An 18,648-nucleotide genomic window follows, 5' to 3' on the forward strand; every position below is an offset into this window, starting at 1 on the left:
ATCAGTGCCATTAAGTTCATTTATAAACCTTTATTCTAAGCATAAACACACTAAAAAATTGCTTTAAGATTTTAAATTTTTATTGTTTCTACAGATATTCCTAATAAAGTGATCAAACTAAAATGTAGAATATTAAGCTTGAATATCACCTTGAATTTAATTTAAAATATTTATTTATTTAATACAGGTAATGTTTAATGGACAAGGAAGAACCACCTACCTGATAATAAACTATTAAATTTAAAAAAGCAACAATAATAATGAGCATGCAATGTGCAAGAAAATGATTATTATTTATTTAAAGAACTACAGAATTTTTTTAAATTCATACTTCCTTATTAATAAAAATATCTATTGAATCACGTTTATCTATTTCAAAACCATTAAAAGGAAATTTTATAATTATTATACTATAAAATTAACTGAAATTTATACAGTATTANTGCCAGTGGGCACTAAGAAGACCTTCTTTTAAGTCCATCGAGGGCCATTGTGGACTACGATGGGCTTGAAAGACCTCCCATTGGCGGTTCGACACATTCTACATTTTTTAACTTGTAAAGGGGTCTCGTATTCAAGAAGGTTGAAAAACACTGGCTTAAGATATATTACATATATGTAAATTATAAAATTAATATTAATAATTAGCATTTCATTCACATTTTAGATAAATTATTAAGTATTATAACTTAAGTATCAAATGAAGTTTCAAAATTCCTATTTCCTAATAAATTAAATCCTAGAATCATTCAAAGTATTCGTTTCTATATGGTACAACCAAGTACATTGTAGATACTATCAAAAGATAAAAGTTTTTTGTACTGGTATCATGTATAAACTACAAAAAAACTTAAAAATATGATTAAGATTATATCTAAGATTCCTTTGATAAAAAAAAGTATTGCAAAAAAAATTACTTGCCAATCTTCATTAAAAATTTATTTTTAATTTAATTTATTCAATTAATTATAATTAAATTTGTGAACAATAAATACATAAAATATCTAACAGTAAGTAAAAATTAATTTTTCTTCACATAAAAACATTTTCAAATAAGAAATTTGTAACAAATATGTTATATGAAATCTAACTTATAATGTTTAAATTAAATATCAATAACTTCTAATTATATAGTCTATTACAAAATCTATATCAAAGTTTCCCAATTCGAATTGCTAAAGGCTCATATAAAATTAAATATTTATTACTTATATTGACATAGATCAAATGTAATAATTAATGATGGACTGACTCATTTATTGTCAAACCTAATTCTCTCTTTCTTTCGAATGTCGTTTCACCATCGCTTGCAGCCAATTTTGTATTTACTGACGTGTTCCCTCATTGGATAGAATCAAATTATACGTCATCGATATGTCATATAAAAAATTTTCCAAGTAAACTTCCTATTTGTTAATCTAAACACGATAATGATGACGGAAAATTACTGTGAGAAACTGTATCTGTAAACTCGTTTATTTTTTAAAACNAAATTAAATATTTATTACTTATATTGACATAGATCAAATGTAATAATTAATGATGGACTGACTACTTTATTGTCTTGCCTAATTTTTATATATCATATTCATCTGACATGTATTTGTCCTCCTTTTCCAATTTATTTTCCGGACAATTTTTTCAACTAAGTTTATTGTTAATACTGTATATTCACCAGGATATAATAAAAAGTAAATGAAGATGATCCAAATGTTTGGGAGGAAAATTAAACAAAATATGTGAATCTTAAGAATAGACTTTTTAAATTTTTATGTTATAGATGAAAAATAAGATAATTTTTAAATTTAAAATTACTTTATTTTCTATCTTAATTTCTAAAATAGGGTACATGTAGTGGTTTTAAAGGAAAAGCTTATAAACCGGTTTATGGATTCGATTGTAAAATATGATTTATTAGCCTATGTACTGTTTTTATATTCGCAAGCATAAATACGTTAATTTAATATTATTATACTAACGAAAATATTAGTGTAGCCAAGAAAAATGGTTTGCTTGATAACACCAAGCTGACCTTACTGATTGCTTTCAGTGTAACATAGTTTAAATGTTTAAGGTAAATTTACCTTAAAGTAAATTTAAATTTGTATAAAATTTGCTTACTTATATGTAGAAATATTTCTTTTTATTTACAGTTTCCTGTGGGAAAATCATTACAGAATTCATCACGTACACTTTAAAATTGTACCAAATACACATCATCAGAAATTTTCTTCCACTGTATCAGGACAATGTAAAGATAATGTTATAGTAGGCTACACAGTAAATGTACTGCATCTTCAATAATTACGAAAAAATTTCTGTAATTGTATTATCTGTCTTGAATCCTGTCACCTTGCTGAACATGTTCAATAATATAAACATGGGATTCAATATTAATCAGAACAATTTCATTGAAATCAAAATATTTTCAGATGTACAAGACAGGCCTATGTAATATATATTCTTTTCACATTTCAATTAAATCTCTATCACTCAGGAGAAGAAGAGACTTTGACATAATTGGCTTTTTCTTTCATTTGAGCAGTGTAGGCTAATTGAAGTGGCGCGTTATCTGATGGGCAAAAGAGGCAATTGCCTGGAGACACCATCAACAGGAACCCCCAAAAGAAAATATTTCCCCAAAAATTCCCCCGAAGAAAAATGTCTGAAGTCAACACTGTAATGCGACCATCTAATTCAAATTCGCTTGGCCCAATGAAGTTATAAAGCATCATTGTGTAATTGGTTCATTATCGGGAAACACAACACACTGTAAGGCTTATAGTGTGTTGTGTTTCGTTTTCAAAAGAACCAAATCGCTTACGAATCAAATTTGCCTGTAATGGGCCAAACTAGAATAGTATAGTTGTTTCTTTGCAGACACACTAAGGTGACATATATCAACACTTGGCAACTTATTGACTATTTATTCAGTTGGTTTCATCAGAATCAATAGAATAGTATAGCTTATACTATAAGCTATATACTATACTATTCTAGTTTGGCCCATTACAGACAAATTTGATTCGCAAGCGATTTGGTTCTTTTGTGAGGATACTGAGGAATAGGGACGATGTTTCGATCAGAACTGCTTATAAATGCCATGAAAGTCGTCTATAATCATAACTCTAAAGACGATAGGACACTTCAATTTCGACAATTGATATAAAAAGCGTCATAAAGTAACAGATAATCACACTGCAGAAATATCCAATCCAGAAATACCTTATACGTGGGTCTCATCATTCCCTAATTCTCACTGATGCTGTCCGAACCATTGCGAATTTATCGTTAAAAAACTCAATAATTTCAGAAATATTTCTTAACAAATTACATTTATCATAATTACACACAGCGATTCTAAATTTTGTAAACTGTAAATATAGTTTTCAAGGTGAAAATATCACAAAAGAAAAGAAATTTCCAGAAACAATATACAGAAAATTTAATATAAGCACGAAACTACGAAGAAACCCTTTAAAATATGGGAATTAACTTAAATCACTAAAAACATGAAATTTTGTAAAAATTAAGAAAGAATGCGCTAATATAATTTCCAATTAAACTTTTTCATTGATAAAAGGAAATACAGAGTTCAATTTATATTAAATTCTATCGATTAAGCGATTATTAAAAGTGCAGATAGGCTCATCAAATTTATTGATAAAAATTACTATTAATGATAATTTAAAAACTATTTGTAGTTCTAATCGTTAACTGTAAACCTAATTAGTTTTTCTGAAATTATATTTTCAAGATCCAAATTTCGTGCTGTGTATCTTTGACGTTACTGTACTGTACATTGTTCCAGCCGCCCCATCCTTGAGACATTGATCAAATTTTGATTTGAAAAATTGATTGAAATTAATCCCAATTGTATTTCATAATGAGTAAAATGCATATTAAATATAAATATATTTGTTATTTGACATTGAATTCTCATATTATAGATGATATTACAATATTCAACACTCGAATATAATAAATTAATAGATCAATATTTCCTCAGGATTCCTGAGAAAAACTCTGAAAAATTTAATCCGGATCTGTCAAAGGTTTTAGAAATGAAAACAGACAGACATACACCTTATTTTTATATAAGATATTCCCAACGATAAACATATTTATTACGAATTAATTAAGTAGAAGTGTCGAGGACGTGAATATATATCATGATTAAATTAAGATATAAAAATTCAAGTGATGTATATAACTGCCTCTATTATATTTATTAACTTATAAAAACTTCAAAGGAAACGTGATCCAAGTAACACTATCCAAGATTAAAAATTGTCTTATATTTGATATAATATTTAAATAAAATATAGTATAAAAGTAAAGTTATTAATTGAATAGGTTTTAAGAATTAGGAGAAATATTATAGATAATTCTAAAATTAAAATTTTGTTGTTTCAGCAATATTTTATCACTCAAAATGTAGACAAGTTGATTATGAAATTAACCTGATGATGAAATTATATTTAAAATAGTAAATTTTTACTGTAAGAGAGATGGATTGGAGTGATGGGATAATATAATCCAACACATGGGCGATCTGCTAAGGGGGGATGTCTTCTGAGAGAATTTTCTATGGAAAAGTGGGCCCTATTTAGATGTAGAAAACATGGTAAACTCCACGTGACTAGTACTCGTTTGTCATAAACGAACCTGCAACCAACTATCTGTATTCAGCGGTATTATCCACTGGTCCATTGGCTTAAGACAGTGTTTTTCAACCTGTGGGTCGCGACCCCCACAGGGTCGCAAAGCCTTACACGGGGGTCGCGGGTAAAAGAAAAAGACAAGTGTTTGTACGTCCTACACTACAATAAATAAAACTACAATTTCAGTGAGAAGGCTTTGCGTTTTTATTTTAAAGTACAATTAGTTTTTCGATCGATATTTACACAGAAAGAAAATTAAATACGTAGTTTTTAAAATTACTGATATAGTCTTAATATGGCCCTGGGGGGTCGCCAGAATTTTTTAACTTGTAAAGGGGTCTCGTATTCAAGAAGGTTGAAAAACACTGGCTTAAGATATATTACATATATGTAAATTATAAAATTAATATTAATAATTAGCATTTCATTCACATTTTAGATAAATTATTAAGTATTATAACTTAAGTATCAAATGAAGTTTCAAAATTCCTATTTCCTAATAAATTAAATCCTAGAATCATTCAAAGTATTCGTTTCTATATGGTACAACCAAGTACATTGTAGATACTATCAAAAGATAAAAGTTTTTTGTACTGGTATCATGTATAAACTACAAAAAAACTTAAAAATATGATTAAGATTATATCTAAGATTCCTTTGATAAAAAAAAGTATTGCAAAAAAAATTACTTGCCAATCTTCATTAAAAATTTATTTTTAATTTAATTTATTCAATTAATTATAATTAAATTTGTAACCACAGACATAAGGTATTTAAATTTAATTGCTATTAATGTATTTTTGTTTTGATGAATTTATCAATAAAATATGTTTAAATTTAAAAATAAGAAAGGATAATTTATAAATAATTTTAAAAAATTAAGAATAAAATATTTATTTATAAATGTAAAAAAAACAATAAAATAATCTATCTTAAAATAGGTTAATATACCGAAATCATATTCATTGATATATAATCTGAGGTCTGTGGTAAATCGTAAGATATAAATTAAAATTTTTAATGTATTTTTATGTGGAATTTGATAAAATTGAATGGGTAAGTTATTATAAGACACTATATCCTTTTTTTTCTGATTAAAAATATACTTTACTTCATAAAATTCAATGAACTTTGAGATATCTGAGCTCTAGTTTAACTACTAATATGGAAGGAATTTAATTAATGTTTTATTATGTAACTGTTTAAAATAAAATATTATTTATTTAAAAATTGTTAATAATAATTTTAGAAAGATAAAAACGTAAAAACATTAACTAAAATAAAATATGTATAAAATTGATAATTTCAAGTGTATATTCTTTTATTTAAGTGTCTAGGGCCTCAAATCTCGAGTACCACCACATTCACAAGTGCCAATACTCTACCAAACAATCTTTTATGTAGTAAATCCTAAATTAAAATCGTAGATTTTTTAACAAAGAACAATTTCTAAATAAAAAATCCAGCAACGAGTTGCTTAACTTTCCTGGCAACATTTGATGGTGCCATCTGTTATTATATTTTATTAAAAAACACTTTTTATATTTTTAACTATTATAAAATGGCAAAAAGATTAATTTTGAAGGTAGTGATGGGTATTATAAAAAATTGTAAATGACTGATAAAGAGTAAAATCGTCATTAAGTCCGACCCTTGATGGAGATACACACGACCCCCTTTATCTCCCCAACCCCTTGACCTATACAATCTTAAAAATTTAACAGCATCAATCCTCCCCGAAAAAATTTCAGAAATTTTCGACAAAAAGCACAGCAGTTATTAAGCTTCAAAGAGGGTGAACAAAATCGTTTACCACACACACTAACATCCATACACACAGAAAAAAAATTCCGTTTTGTTTTTTTTTCTTCCTTCTTTTTTTCGGCGTTTCAAGGTCCCCTGGGTCCAAAAATGTTAAAATCTTGGAAGGATCATTTATTGACCGATCTCCATACTTTCCCTCTGTTATATATAACAACCGGAAAAATTTTCTTTACATATACACTATATACATTTAATACAACTGTAAATGTGGCCATGTGAATAACTTGATTGTTCGTTACGATTCAAAGAATGGAAAATTGTACGAAGTAACATCGTACAAGGTCATAATTTTGTGTTTATAAGCACTTAATCATGTTATTGTTTGTAAATAACGAAAATCTAATTAACTATTCAGGAAAATATTCATCTGTAGAGTGCCTGGTTGCCCTTCAATATACTGCATTCTACTTATTTAAATAAAAATTCGATATGTAATTTCAAGTAAGTAATATATAAAAAAGAACATATGCTATACAGTGTACAGTACTTATTATCACTTAATTTACAAGATGTATTACTTTCACATTAGGAATTAATTTCTTGTAAATGAGATCGTGCAAAGGTACTGTACTTGAAATCCGGATGCAAGAGGGTCTTTTGCTGATATCAAGACAATAATAAATAAATACATTAAATATACTGTACATATAAACTGGTAATTTATAGTGCAACTATTACGTTTTTATTCTGTTTACTTCATTCAAATTTTAATTCATCTTGGATTCCTCTGGATAGGGGTCCAGTGAACACCATTTGCATAATCCTGATTGTATACACATTGTTTATATATTAATTTATTTTTATGTTTTCAATAAATATTGAATCTGTTTCATATATATTGTCTGAATAAGTTATCGAATTACTAAAAATGCCAGTGGGCACTAAGAAGACCTTCTTTTAAGTCCATCGAGGGCCATTGTGGACTACGATGGGCTTGAAAGACCTCCCATTAGCGGTTCGACACATTCTACAGAATCTACATGGACTACCACCGAAAAATTCCTAGGGTTTCGACCAACCCGAATCCTCCAGAGCGGTAAGCACTGGATGATCTGGAAGTTTGGGTCATTTGTAATAATTTTAACTATTACTTGTTTAATTTATCATGTAGTAATTACAATTAATTTATTCTAATTTGCTTCATTAGAAGGTTTTTGACCATTTTGTATACATTGCTTATCAGCAACGTATACAAAATAGTGAACAATTTGAAAACTTACAATGATGTTAAATATCCCAACTATTTATTATGTGTCTAAATCTATACTAATATTATAAAGAGGTAATGTTTGTATGTATGTAAGTTTGTTTGCAGCAGGTAATCTCCGAAACTACTCATCCGATTTCAAAAATTCTTTCACCAATATTTAGAATGGAACCTCAGGGTGGACATAGGCTGTATATTATTCCGTTAAACATTCATATAAATTAAAAGATATAATCTAGGTTAAGGCTTTTATGTCCAACAGATGGCGCTACGAGTACGACGCCCTAAGTTTGCTTTTCTGTGAGGCATTATGCTTTTCTGTGAAAATGAACTAAAGCAGATCATCTTCTATCTATCTATATAAATAAAAATGTAATGTTCGTTTGTTCCTACCGATTCCTTTGAAATTTTGACACAACGCTGCATTCGAATACGCACGTGTTTTTATATAATATACGTGTCGAAATTCCCTCCACTGAAGGGAAATGGACAGGATTAAGGCTTACCGTAAAGAACTCCGCTTCTATTTATACTATTTTAGATGCGGTTTTTTTGCGTTTTAATAGGGTACGTCAACAGAATTTATACTAAGAAGAAATTTTTCGAAAAATTTCCCCCACGGGGGAAGTGTTATACATTTATAATAGCTACATTTTGAGCCACAACAACGTGTGGCGGGGTCTGCTAGTTATGTTATATTGTAATAAATCATACATCAGCTGAACTATGTGATTGACATTTCTTCAAGAAAACTTAACATTTATACGATATATCATCCATTAAGGTTTGCTTATATTTCTTTCAGTTATCTTGTATATATAGCAGGATATATATCTTGTATATATAGGCTATAATTCTTATTCCATTTTTCATAGGAATATAATTACATGACTTTTTGAAATAATAAATCTTAAAAAAAGAAATTAATTATACGTAATTAAATAGTTAAAGCTGTTTCAAATAATCTTACATGTGGCTTAAATACAGTAAAACCTGTCTAAAACGGATACAGGTATAGTCTATTTACGATTTACTTACTGAATCGAATTTAGAACTAGGAAATGCAGACAACAACATGTTGACAATACGAGTTATCTACTTCAAAATAGGAATAGTGGAACAGCTTAATTTCCCTTTTCGAAATAATCTTTTCTTTAAACAATTAACAATTAAATAACTGTATTATATATATTTTATAAGGAGAATAATTAGATTTAATATAAAATAATTGAAATATTTATTCTTCATAATTTTAACACTTAATTACAGCTTTTCTAATTAATAATATTGAATTTACTTGAGTAATTATCGGGAATATCAAGAATATACTTTTGTATTTTTTAAATTTCTATGAATTTTGGATCATTTGACTTGAGAGGTTGATGTACTTTGAGGTGCATTGATGTAAATCTACAGCTTCCTTTTGAAAGTTTTCCAACATTCACTCGAAGTATTATGTTTAAATTAGTCTCTGTTATCTTTTTTATCAACTGATACTAAAATTTGAAATAACCATTCCAAGAATAATTTACACAGTTCAACAAAATTTTGACATGTGATAACCTATCTCATTGAATTTTTGATATTTCTTATTTTAACTTTCATACACAAGTTTCAAAATTTTATTTATTTTTTCTGAAATATGTTTGTAATGATGACATAATAACTTCATGTAGTGTGTAATAAACCTCTATAATAGATAGAGAGATAAATTAACACTCAGGATAATTCTTTGATGGCTTATGCGCATATTAATTTAACTTTAAATTATACATAACATTTTAAAAACACTATATATTAGAGTCGAACCTGTAAATAACGGTCACCTCTAAACGATAACTACTTTTTCAGGAATGTTTCTTTTTTTTTTAAAGTTTACAAAATAATCTCCAAACAACGTCCACCTACGAAAAACTGTTACTTTTTATGTTCCCGTTAGTGGCCATTGTTAAGAGTATTTATAATTTAAATGATTGGCATATGAGCTGGTTTATTAAAACCAGAGTGTCTAGAAGGTATTACATATATATATAAAACTAGAAAATAATCCTTAAAATATTAAATGTATTGATAATTTTCACAGAGACTGTTAAAGTTATTTAATAAAACTAACTTGAGGTAATAACAGAAAAAAATAATAAAATTATATTAATTTTAATATATTAATATATTAAATAACAGATGAATGCACAGTCAAATCTCTGAACAACGGCCACTGACGAGTATTAAAAAATGGCCGTTGTTTAAAGGTCATTTTGTGTATATTTTTATTCAAAACAAAAAATTTCTGATAAAAATGGCCGCTGTTTAGAGGTGGCCGTCATTGGAGGTTCAACTGTATAACGTTTAAATTCAGTTACGTAAATCTGAAGGATAAAGTGAATAAAATCCCTGAAATCAGTAGTGGGTTCATGCCTAAAGTATTACCACGTGGAGTTTTCCGGGTTTTCTTCACGTTTGGAACACCTGAATAGGGCCCAATTTCCCATAAAAGCTCTTCCTCTCGGCAGATTGCTCACATGTCGCGTTGTCGTATTAAACCGAATTAAACCAAATCTTAAGATAAGAGGGGGTGAGGATCCCACAGTATTTTTTCGAGGGTGCTGCAGAATATTCATACGAAATTTGGTGGGGATACGTTAAACGGTATAGATTGTAAAATATAGACGAGCAATTTAATTATTATTATTATTAAATATGGCGAAGTGCATGTGTTTATATCAGTATAACGGTTGATGTTGTTACGTCAACGATTTTTTTTTTTTTGAAACGATGTTGCAATTCAACATCTACCCATCAGTTTCCTTGTACCTTGATCTCCACGGCCTTCACTTCTGTCAACATAAACAATTGGACTATATCCAGGCCATTTCACAATTCACTCAGACACGGAAGCAACTCTTAAATTTTCTCATATGACACTTTCATATCATACGATAATTATAATAAAAATCTATAATATTTTGTATAATTATAAATTTTAGTGTAGAAACAGGAATATATAGATACAAATTATATTAACATATACCTGAATATAATAAACTGTCAAGTCATACTACATAAGTTTTAATATATTCTCTAGCATGAAAAAAACTTACGATGAATCTATATAAATTGGAATCGCGTCGTACCGAATATTTTTTCTGTTTTGAATAGATTTTCTTCTAAAGCAGAAAATCTCTTTGTTCCGAAGAATTTTTTCCCGTTTTGGCGGTTTCCGTTTTATTCAAGTTCCGTTTTGGACAGGTTTCACTGTATTTATGTCAGTATCGAGTTTATATTACGGGCTTTATAACATTTATCTTAAATAATTTGAGTTTTTGAAGATATTTTAACCAATGCTTCACAGTTGTAGCGTGTTGTAACCTTTAAAACACTTTAATAAAATGTAAAATAAAATTCTATTGGCTCATTTTAAAAATCTATTCTAAGTTGTTTTCTTGTAATGAAAGTTGGACTGGTTTCAAACAAAAGTCGAGAGTTTTACTAATTCTGAAGTACTTAAAAGAACACATGGTCAACAATTTTCTTAAATACTCTTGGCTAATTTGGCTAAACTTCCTTTAATCCAAATTTAGAATTATAGAAATGCTGTTTCTAAATCAGAATATTTTATAATTAAATTAATGAATTAAAAATTATACTATAGTAAAACCTTCCTAAGCGGAAAAAATTTTCCAAAATGGAGCGATTTTCTATGTTAAAAAAAAAAAATGTTTTAAGCCGAAAGGGAATATCAAGAATATACTTTTGTATTTTTTAAATTTCTATGAATTTTGGATCATTTGACTTGAGAGGTTGATGTACTTTGAGGTGCATTGATGTAAATCTACAGCTTCCTTTTGAAAGTTTTCCAACATTCACTCGAAGTATTATGTTTAAATTAGTCTCTGTTATCTTTTTTATCAACTGATACTAAAATTTGAAATAACCATTCCAAGAATAATTTACACAGTTCAACAAAATTTTGACATGTGATAACCTATCTCATTGAATTTTTGATATTTCTTATTTTAACTTTCATACACAAGTTTCAAAATTTTATTTATTTTTTCTGAAATATGTTTGTAATGATGACATAATAACTTCATGTAGTGTGTAATAAACCTCTATAATAGATAGAGAGATAAATTAACACTCAGGATAATTCTTTGATGGCTTATGCGCATATTAATTTAACTTTAAATTATACATAACATTTTAAAAACACTATATATTAGAGTCGAACCTGTAAATAACGGTCACCTCTAAACGATAACTACTTTTTCAGGAATGTTTCTTTTTTTTTTAAAGTTTACAAAATAATCTCCAAACAACGTCCACCTACGAAAAACTGTTACTTTTTATGTTCCCGTTAGTGGCCATTGTTAAGAGTATTTATAATTTAAATGATTGGCATATGAGCTGGTTTATTAAAACCAGAGTGTCTAGAAGNTAAGCAATAAAACTTTTTAAATGTAAAAATTACACTTATATCCTACTGTAGAAGTTTGATTTAATGATACTGCTGCTAGAAAACATTGTGTAGATTGTCTCATGTCAAATATGAGGCCAAGAAATTTATAAATTTTGAAAATGTGTGATTAAATTTACATTTTATTTCATAAAAGAATATAGGAAAAACTTTCTAGGCATAAAAAAACATTATGTAGACTGGATAGGCTTTTTAACAACTTAATTTCTCAGCTAATTTCATAGATATAATTTATACATAATGAGAAATGATTAAGAAATAATTAAATATTTGATGCTGCACATTATTCTAGATTTCATTAAATTAAAATTTAAGAAATTATTATGTTCTATAACTATAGATAAGAAAAAATGCTTAATTCTAGAAACCATATTGCTTAATTTGGTTTCTAGAATTAAGCATTTTTCTTTATAGTGACCAAGTTAAAATGTTAATTTTGTTGTTCTATAACTATTTCAGAAACTTTATATGTATATTTTTAGGGAATGAATTGTATATTTTCCTGTTATTCAGCCTCCAGTTACATGTAGCTGTAGAATTAATTAATGCAAACTTGTGAGCATTTTAAAATATTCATACTAATATAAATCAGCTTTATCCAAAATCTAATTGTAGGTATTTTTTATAAAAATTAAACAATACTTGTATATTAAAGTTACATATATATCTAATTGTGTGGCATTGATTATTAACAAATGATAATTTACTATGAAAGAGATAATGTTTTACAAAGGATAACTGAAATGATTAATTATTGCTTCACACAACTGAAAATGTCGAAAAAACCAATATAAAAATTTTATCTTTTTGTGTTGACGTCATTATTCCTAACGTAAAAGATTAAAAGTTTATCTTCTCTTGTCATTCGTTTACTTCATAAGCCCCGTCATATGCTAGCATTATAATAAATTACTTCACTGAAGATCAGTAAACTTAATCTAATTTTAAAATGTTGTAGCATATAAATGCTTAATTTGCAATTTATAAAAAAAATTAAACATCTTTCATTTAATATCTCCAAGTAAAATTTTTGGAAAGATTTTTTTTATTAGTTTTTTATGGATAAAAATCCTTATAAATTGCGAATTACAAATCCTTTAGTTTATCTTTAGTTGCAATTATTTTAAAATATTTTAAATTTATATCTAAATACAGTAGAGCGTCGATTTTCCGACGATAATTATAATAAAAATCTATAATATTTTGTATAATTATAAATTTTAGTGTAGAAACAGGAATATATAGATACAAATTATATTAACATATACCTGAATATAATAAACTGTCAAGTCATACTACATAAGTTTTAATATATTCTATTTTTATATTTTTCAATATATTTATTTTGTTTGTACAAAATAAAAAAATAATTTTTAACGATACAATAGTCTTTGTTAGGCTTAACATCGACGAAAATTCAACGCAAAGCGACACGCAACGGAGAAAAATTTCGACATCGGATACGTTAAACTATTTTTTCGTATGTAAATCAGTTATTCGAAATATCAGTTATCCGGACAACCCCAGTCCCCAATTGATTCGGAAAATCGACGCTCTACTGTATTTAACTTTGGAAGCACAATGGGACAATTGGGGGATGTGAGGGACTGCTCCGACATATCCGGTACGGACAAGTCCCGAAAATTACCGATTGGTCCACCAGTGGCGAGTGGATAAAACCACAGCATTGATGGTTGATGGTGGGTTCGTGTATGGCCAACGGGTTGGCCACGTGGAATTTTCCGGGTTTTCTTCACGTTTGTAACATTTAAATAGGGGCAGTATCCCGTAGAAAATTCTCCCGGGCGGCATTCCCCTTTGACGATGCTGCCGTGCAAATAATCCAATCCAGATTCTATCTCGGATCCTTAGAGGGACAACTCGAGGATCCGAGCTATTTAACTATTAAACATATTGCCACGTAATATTGCTAATTTATTTTATTAACAATGTCGACGTTTCACCACAGTGTGGTTACGTTCCAAAGCTCAACTGCAAATCACCATTGATTAGCTTAGTATGACGTCAGACCGGAGAGGAACACATTCAACGGCTATCAATTGAAATTATTGATAGTATGTTGCAAGTCTATTTAGCTCCTTATTGGTTGAAGTGACGAGATTGCGCACGTTTTGCCTAAATAATTTCGTTATCACTGATTTTTAAGTCGTGATAGCAAACGTAACATTTTTAAGTTGAATTTTATTCAACTTGCAAATGTTACGTTTGCTATCACGTGCTCGCTCGGGGCCGACTGGAAGCCATATTGTAAGAGGAAATCAGAATGTCATGTTTATTATTACAGTGATACATCGTTTTCGTCGATAATCCGTCCGAAAACTATCGGCGAAATCCGAAACCGACGAAAACCGAGGCAATTATTTCCATATGAATCAATGTAAATCCAATTAATTCGTTCTAGACACTCCAAAATACATACCAAAAACACATTTTATAGAGAATTAATATAGCGTTAATACTAAAAGCAATAAGAAATTGACATAAAAGACTAATTAGCATTAAGATTAAAGATAAGATAATTAGCATTAAGATAAAAGCAATGGAATTGTTCGGCTAGACACGCGCGGTAATTGTCTTGTCTTGTAGGAGCTAGTTGGATATGGGCTTCTAGCCTATATCGCCCCGTAGTAAAGTGTGACGTAATTGTCATGTAATAGTAGTTGTATGCGTTTATGATGGTCGTATCGAAGGGAATAATGCATTCCGGGAAATCCGTTTAAGGGTAACTGGCCCCTATTCAGGCATTACAGACGTGGAGGAAACCCGGAAAACTTCACATGGCCAGCTCGCCCTAGCGAAGCGCGAACCCACGACCGAACTCCCAGTATTCAGAGAACGTAACCGTTGGCCAATGGTGGGCCGTCGCGGGGTAATGTTCACACAACGAGAAATAACGCCACACTGCACCGGAAAACGCATGGGAGTGCCCTTTGTTTTCGCAAAATTAGCAGCGAGGACACTTGAGCACGCCGACGAAATCCGAGACAAATTTTTCGCGAAAAAAGTCGACGGAAACCGAAACCGACGATAACCGAAGTCAACGAAAACCGAGGTATTACTATATTATTATTGTAGTTAAATTTTGTTCATCTCTGAACTGAAATCTTCGTGACACTGCCGAAAACAAGTAAATATGCTTTTATTTTATTTAAGCGAAGGATTGAAGAAAATAAGAACAACTTATCAAGAAATAGATAAACTTTTTCAAATTCAGAGAATAAGTTTAGTGAAACGAAACAAAAATTTCAAAATTAGAAGACAGCATGAAAGCTATTAAGAGAAAATATTGCAAAAAACGACACAGATTTCGACATTAACGCGAAACTTTTCTATTAATCCTCTTTTTCAGAAGAAAACATATCTCGCTGAGTTTCTTGGTATTCTTCATTCAAGAGTTCTTGGCGTTCTTCTGTCGTCAGATCCGTTTCAGGTTCCATTATGAACTCTTCGATGTTCTTTATTTCTCAGATGTGATTTTTGTTATTCCTTTAGCTGCTTGAGTCTTCTTCATTATACAGTATTTTTCTTAAATAAGATTGAACTGCGACCTACTGTAGACCTGTTCGAGCCATACTACCCAGCAACAACAGACATCGTCTGCCCATTCTCTACCTTTGCTATTATACTCTCGCCTTTAGAAAATAGAAACCAACGCAAAACTTAAGAGTGCCTACCCGACAGTCTCGCGAATACAGTGGCGTGCCGTCATTGGAAGCGGTGGATGCGCCGCTTTCCTTGTATTTTCTAAAAAATAAATACATATTAATTTTAATTATATGAAAATAATCGCACAATATTTTATTATAACCGCATTATGTATCTTATTACAAATTTCTATACTACACGTGAAAAAAGAAAAGATAAGATTGCTATTATATATTCGAGTATTAGTGGCGGAGTGGAAGCGCTGTATTGTATCCAGGACCGGTTCTGGGCCGTTAGCCGCCTGTCCGCTAGATATTTGGCCGCCCTCGCTCGATAACGTGAATCATGAGTAGATTTATAACTTAACCCATAAGAATTTACTGGTATGTTTTTATGATAGTTCTGTGTAGTTGACAGGAGTTAAAAAAGAATCTATTAAAATATTTGATATTTTTATTCCGCTCTCCGATTTTATATTACTCACGGATTTCAATGTTAAACCAGTGATATTACGATTTCGTATATCCCATCTTTAAGGAGATGTAGAAAAAAACGTGTACAATTCTTGTATAATGTTAAAAAATTAACCGTTACTTTGACAGCATCATTTAATACTAAATTTAATGAATGAGAGAGATGCACGAGGTACAGAAAAAGTTCTAGAATTTATTTTCCTTACATTTACGATTTATATATCCGTTTGTCATAAAAATTTGTCTTTCCACTTTTTCCCGAGACTACAAATATTCGAGTACATAGTAACTGGTTTCGACTTATTTCTACTTAAGAACTGGTTAAATAATTAAGCGATTAGGGAATTGGGGACATAAATAAAACCCTGACGAAAGAGCCGAAATTTTACTTAAACAAAAGCTTAACCGAACCAATCTATAGCCGAGTACAGTGGAGACTGATTTTTTCGAAATATTAGATGTAATAAAGACAGAAATTTTTCCAGTTCGACGGGAGTGACCGAAAAGTTATAAATTTCCGTGGAAAACACCTGGTCCTAAAACTAATTAGTTAGAAAACAAATGACGGACAATCTATTAAGTTTTTAGATATTTAGATTTTTACAGCTGTGGTGAGAAACGTTTAAAATCTACATCAACCCTGTCGCGCCTTTTGAGGTATATTAGTGAAGCGACAAAAGAGGCATTTGAAATTGACCGGTATCGGCATCCTCGGGACTTGGCAACCCGCATGCATGCACCTACCAGGACCGTCTCTGATTCCGTCCATTAGTCACTCGTAGGAGCTATTCGAATAAGTGGATTGTTTTAAGATTTAAAAACTAAAGATTTTATGTTATTTTTATGTACGTTTCATTACAAAGCTATATTTAATTATAATTTTCTTTAAAAGTAATTCATACAATTGAAGAACGTTTTGTACCAGGTATGTATATCCACCACACATTTTATTTCACCGAGTAAGTTTTTATAATTTTATTTTTAATTTTAGCCCTTATATCGTGGCTAGCGATTCAGAGTGTTATTGTGATATTGAAAATTTATTTTAAAAAAGTTTTGGCTCGAGATCATATAATGAAAAAGAAAACATTATTAAAAGAGAAAGGCCAATGCCTAAGTTAAATATAAACACTTCAATAAAAAAATTTGTTCGACATTTTCACGATAAAATGGCTCTGTAAATGCATAAAAATGCAAAAATTGTTTTGTTGGCTTACTATTTTCAAATGAAATTAGTGTGTGGAATAAGAATGGCTTTGACAATTTAGCTGTCAAAAGACACGAAAAATCGCCGATTCTTTCGTATTTGAAGCAATTTGGAAATCGAAGCGGAATAGAATTTAACATTGGTAAATAATATAAAATAAATATTGAAATTATAACGAGATGGTTACGGTTAATACATATAACATCTATTTTTTTAGATATATGTTTTTATCAAAGCAAGAATTGGCATTTAGAGGGCATATGGAATATATTGGATCCAATAACAGAGTATTTTGAACTTGTTTATTTATTAAGTAGTCTACGTCAGATAAATAATCTATTAAAAATACATTTAAAGAAAGAATTAACTGATTGCCCCTGGAAGTCGGCTTCTTATAAAAACACAGCTTCCCTATCATCAAATGTCACGGCACGCCAGATACATTCTTATCTATACTGTACTTCAGATTTGTTTGTCTCACAGAGTGTCGCCATCTGCTTCTAAGAAAATGAACTATTTTTTCATCTATACAGTACTTGTAATGTTTCTTAATTATGTGCCATACATAGACACACCTTAGGAAATATTGCAATTATTGTATAAAACTAGTACAATGTCTAACTAATTTGTTAATTAAAAGATTTAAAAAATATATTTTCATTAGATCATGGAAAATGTATATATATAAAAAATATGTTTAGGATTTAAATTGATAGGCTTTTTTTGGCCATATGGTGAAGGTCGGGGCAGGACATATCTGGACAAACCACCCCCCGAAATTTCTGGGGATTTTTCGACCCGTCCGGACTCGATTCCGGGTCCCCCAGAGCGATAGGCTGCCACTTTAACCGCTCGGCTCTAAATTAACAGGTTCGGGAAGGGCGCTCCTCTCTTGAAATTTGTTTTTTTACTTTCTATTTTGGTTTGTTTGAATAACAATTTTATAAAGCAAAGATATATTAAAGGAGTAAATTTAAATTTCAGTCAGTCATTACACTAAAGGCCCACCAGTAGCCAAGCTGTCTTCGTTCCCTGAACACTGGGAGTTCGATCGTGGGTTCGCGCCTCGCTCGGACGGGCTGACCACGTGTTTTCCGGGTTTTCTCCACGTCTGTAACACTTAAATAAGGGCC

The 18,648-nt window shown here is 29.7% G+C and overlaps 1 protein-coding gene across 1 annotated transcript in view; it reads right to left on the bottom strand.

The window, feature by feature from the left end:
• LOC111638957 (cholinephosphotransferase 1-like) overlaps window positions 1–291 on the bottom strand; it is a 31,346-nt gene extending 31,055 nt beyond the window's left edge. The window contains exon 1 of the mRNA XM_023384735.1: window positions 221–291. Coding sequence (XP_023240503.1) covers window positions 221–268 — 48 coding nt within the window. The 5' untranslated portion in view covers window positions 269–291. The remainder of the gene's footprint in view (window positions 1–220) is intronic.
• Window positions 292–18,648: the final 18,357 nt, after the last annotated feature.

The sequence above is a fragment of the Centruroides sculpturatus genome, unplaced genomic scaffold (genome assembly GCF_000671375.1).
Source record: "Centruroides sculpturatus isolate CEXI.00-Female unplaced genomic scaffold, Cexi_2.0 scaffold908, whole genome shotgun sequence".
Classification (NCBI taxonomy): Eukaryota; Metazoa; Arthropoda; class Arachnida; order Scorpiones; family Buthidae; genus Centruroides; species Centruroides sculpturatus.